The sequence below is a fragment of the Arachis ipaensis genome, chromosome B03 (assembly GCF_000816755.2).
Source record: "Arachis ipaensis cultivar K30076 chromosome B03, Araip1.1, whole genome shotgun sequence".
Lineage (NCBI taxonomy): Eukaryota > Viridiplantae > Streptophyta > Magnoliopsida > Fabales > Fabaceae > Arachis > Arachis ipaensis.
The window spans coordinates 125,575,790-125,580,044 of record NC_029787.2 but is presented as its reverse complement, the minus strand read 5'-3'; the positions used below and the strand labels follow the sequence as shown (position 1 = coordinate 125,580,044).

The following is a 4,255-nucleotide window of genomic DNA, read 5'->3' as shown; positions in this document are numbered from 1 at the left end:
TACACCAAAATAATTTTTGGTTTATGCCCCCAAGAATGTAACTTCGGCATTGGCATATATAAACTTCAATTAATGTCTCCCTAATATATGTCAGTATTTTCCTCTAAGGATTGGTTTTGGAACAAAGTACTGATGACTAATGAGGCTATCATATCACTATCTTAAAGATCATTTGGTTTTGCTGTTAGAACTTAAAATCCTCAAGGCTCAATACAAGCAAAATTTCTTAACCTCAGCTGCAGAATCTGCTATCTAGGTTGTAAAAGATGCTGGGTTGTGGGTGACAGTACTTTATTATTGAGCCACAACTCATAAACCATAAACCGGATAACAGAAATTTGATACGGAAACATTTCATTGATCAGCAAATATGTAAGTTTTAAGCATGAAACCTAATTTTGGTTGTACCATACTAAGGCTGGAATAGAATTTCTTGCTTCATGAGAATGTTACAAAACTGTTCCTCCTTATAGAATGAAATCCACAGTCCTGATTCTGATGAAAGCTAAAAAGTCCATAGCATCCAAGATGTGCCCATATTTCGAAAACAAAAGACAATATGCGAAACATGTAGAACAAGAAAACATAACAGTAACCTACATCTTCTATCCCCACAAAGCATGCCTTAATGAGAGTTAGAGATCCAAGTTGAGAAATTTCAACGATCCATTAATTACATACACTATTCTTTGACAATTCCATGTCTACTTAAGATTTTGTACTAAGATTGAACTACATTTCACTCATGTGTAGGCAAAGTAACCATGCTTATGATACACACACATATCACTTGACTCACTCCAGCCACCCAATAGCCTACATGCTAATTCACTAAATGATGCAAGAAACTAGTCTCCGTTATTAATTTCAGAGTGCTTTTGACATCTAAGAGTGTGAGAATGATTAATCGTTACTTTTTTTTTACCGAAGAATGAATCCAGGGATAGGATTAAAATTGGAGGTTGTTCAACCCTATTAATTGAGCCAACCCAGAAGCAAATAAAGAAATGACCTGTCAAAGAAGTACTCTAACAAATACCTCAAAACACATCAGAAGAAATTACTCTTCGAAAATAATTAATAATCAAAGTGCTGTTGATTTCAACCTACTGGAAATCAATTATAACCAGAGCAATGGCAACCCTGCCAAAGGAGCACTACAAATTGGCTCAACAATTAAGAGTAAATGGAAACTAAACTCACAAGATTAGAAGAAACAATTTGTTATGGTGGAAAAGAACTTCTAAGCTGTCATGACACTCACAAAGATTGAGCAGGATATGGAGACTACAATCAGATAAAGCTCCAAAATGATATGGTTTAACACAACAAAATTGAGATGAAATGGTAGCAAATTAAGATAGATAAACTACCTTATGAAGTTTACTACAGCCATATATAACCGTACCCAGGTTCTCTAAATACTTAAGTAAACAATAAACTGACCTGTGTTCATCTTCTGTCCAAGCAATACCCTTGCGCCGTTCCTGATCTGATCTTGAAGCCTTAGATCCATTATTAGACTCGCTGTTTGAATTCCAAGGTTGGCCACCCTTCTTGCCAGCTCCTTCATCACTAGCATTGCCTGTTGAGCCTTCTGAAGTAGAATTATAAGCCGGTAGAGTCACACGCCCAGATTCAATTAAGTTGACATCATCAACCAGAAGCTCATAGTGTTGTTTAACCTCTTCCAAAGTCTTCCCAGTTACATCGGCAGCAATCTTCTCCCATCGATCCAGATCGTCCTCAGGGTAAGTACCCAAGGCATTCTCAAATGCTTTATCCTGCTCAAAGCTCCACTCAGAGCTACTACCTACTTCATCACCAGCCATCTGGTTTTGTTAGATTCACAAAGGAGAGTAAAGGTCTGTATCTAACAGCTCCACAAATCTAGGTCAACACATGTTAAATGCCACAAACACTTTGGCTTGTTCTATCAATTGCTAAATTATTGGACCATACATGTTGGCCTACACTGTAAAGTTCTGAACCAGAGCCAACAGAAAATGCCAGGAATCTGACAGTGTTCAAAACCAATAAAAACCCCCAATACTCTCTTGATGTATGTGAATTTCAAGGGTGATTTTGCTCCAAGATTTTGTGAATTGCTTACCCTATTGATGAAAGAAAAGGCAGGAAAGAGTAAAGTTAGAACACGAGAAAAATCTGACTAGTGACAAGAATAATAAATACATAGATGAAATATATGGTGTTTTAAAGCAAGTGGAAAATAATAATAATAATAATGAAAAAGGGGGAAAAAAATCAGAAATTGATGTGAAGGTAATTAGGGTTGTAGAGTTATAAACTTATAATAGAGGACAGGGACCTCTCAGACACAAACAAACTAGAAAAACCGAGAAGACTGTAATGGATAACAATAACATTCAATATTTGCCAATTTCCCCATTCCATAAAGGAAAAAAAAATTCAATTTATCCAATTGCCCTATTGATAGGAACAGGTTTAACAGCATAGGACCACAAAAAAAGATAATTCTTTCAAACCATAACTGTGAGAGTATAACTGTTACAAAACTCTTTTTTCACATAACAGACATTCAGCATCCTCAAATCTTTGTTTTCCTATTCTTGTGATATATAAGAGACAGCATTCAACACTCAAAAAGTTCAAAGTTTTCAACTAGAACATAAGAAACAAAGGCCAAAACAACATCACTGACATAGCTAAGGTTGAATTCTTAGAAGAAGAAATACATGGGTATGAATAAAACAGTGATGAAAAAAAAAATTGGTTTAAATGGGCCATACTTCACCTTAGACACATTCAATCTCTTTAAAGATGCCTAATCTCAAAATCCTTTGATCAAACACCTATGAAGTACAGCTTAACATACCTCCAGAGTAAAACAACTGTAGGTTCAGTAGGTGAATGAGATTACATAGGTATGTATTATTCAGAGTGATTACTGATTAGCATGTAATCACCTGAAAGAATAAAGTGTTAAAGGAAAAGAATAAGTACAAAAGCTAATTTTTTTTTTTTAAAAAAAAAAAACTAGAATCCTCAATCCTCCATACTCCAAAACATGGAAAGTTTTAATGGTCCTAATCAAAATAGGAAGGAAAAAAAAAAAGAAAAGGAAATACATTAAAATTAATAATCAACTCAATTAGACCAGATAAAAAGAGAATCTACCTGAATAAAGGAAAAAAAAAAGTAAAATCCAAAAAAAATCAATAGGGTTTAAGAGGAGGAAAAGCCCTAAACTTGAAATTCACTTATGAGTGTAAAATCTTGAAAATAATCATATTAGATGATTAGATGATGACATTGATGGTTATCCTGAAATATCCCCAAAGAGATGTTTAGAATGGGTCACTCAAAATTGGTCCCATCAATACAAATAGGACAACTGGGGTTTGAAAAAGCCACAAACACCAACTTGGAAACACCACTGGAATCTGCAGTGCCCCATTAATATCTGACATATGATGCTACCTAATACAATATGAAGAGAGAGGAAACAGGGAAAAGGAATTGAGGAATAAACACACCGAAAAAAGAAAAAGAAAGGATTTTTATCTACCCCTTTTGCTTTATACTTTTCCAATTTTTTCCGTACCCAACCAAGATTAAATCTTTTAAAGAATTTTGATTGTTGTTATCATGATTTGTAGGAGCAACGAAGCGTATGAAAATAAAGAAGTAATCACCTTTATCTTCTTTCTTTCTCCCAGAAGCTGCAATGCTTTTTCTTCTTCTTCAATCTGCTTTTGGCCGCAAAAACAAACTTCAGTTCTCAGTCACAAAAAAAGAGTCAAATAAAACTGTGTGGGTCTATATATATGTGTTGAAATTTGATCAGTGACAATCTTGAATCTTCTCTCTCATGATCTGATCCACTTTTTTTGTTCTATTAAACAATCAAAACCATACCCTTATCGAAACCAAATCAAATCAAATCAACGCATTTGTATTACACTATTACACAGTACTTAAGCTCTAATAAACTAATGATGAAATGTCTTATCATCGCCTATTTATGGTTAATTCGAAATTTAGAACAGAGACGTTTGTATTTAAGTTTTAGATGTATAAAAAAATTGATATTAAAAAGTATAATTTATGTAAAACTTTGTATATCAAATAAATTAGAAATTTTCTGATAAATCGATAAAGCAATCATTGGTATCAAATATTGTCTAAAAGGCCTACTACACATATAAGTTTTTTTAGCTTACAAGTCTTACAAGTTGATACAAGTCCAATAAAACACACGCATTACACTCTT

At 33.8% G+C, this 4,255-nt stretch overlaps 1 protein-coding gene across 4 annotated transcripts in view; it reads right to left on the bottom strand.

Annotated features, from left to right (window-relative positions):
• The window catches only part of LOC107631454 (transcription factor SRM1), a 5,232-nt gene extending 1,271 nt beyond the window's left edge, over positions 1-3,961 (bottom strand). Inside the window, exons 1-2 of one of the 4 annotated variants that reach the window (XM_016334902.2) lie at positions 3,678-3,961; positions 1,447-2,114 (exon numbers count right to left, since the gene is read on the bottom strand). In XM_016334902.2, coding sequence (XP_016190388.1) covers positions 1,447-1,832 — 386 coding nt within the window. In that variant the 5' untranslated portion in view covers positions 1,833-2,114; positions 3,678-3,961. Of the gene's footprint in view, positions 1-1,446; positions 2,737-2,776; positions 2,793-3,159; positions 3,178-3,677 lie in introns of those variants that run through there. The other 3 variants (XM_021119662.1, XM_016334903.2, XM_021119661.1) reach the window with 3 other exon arrangements.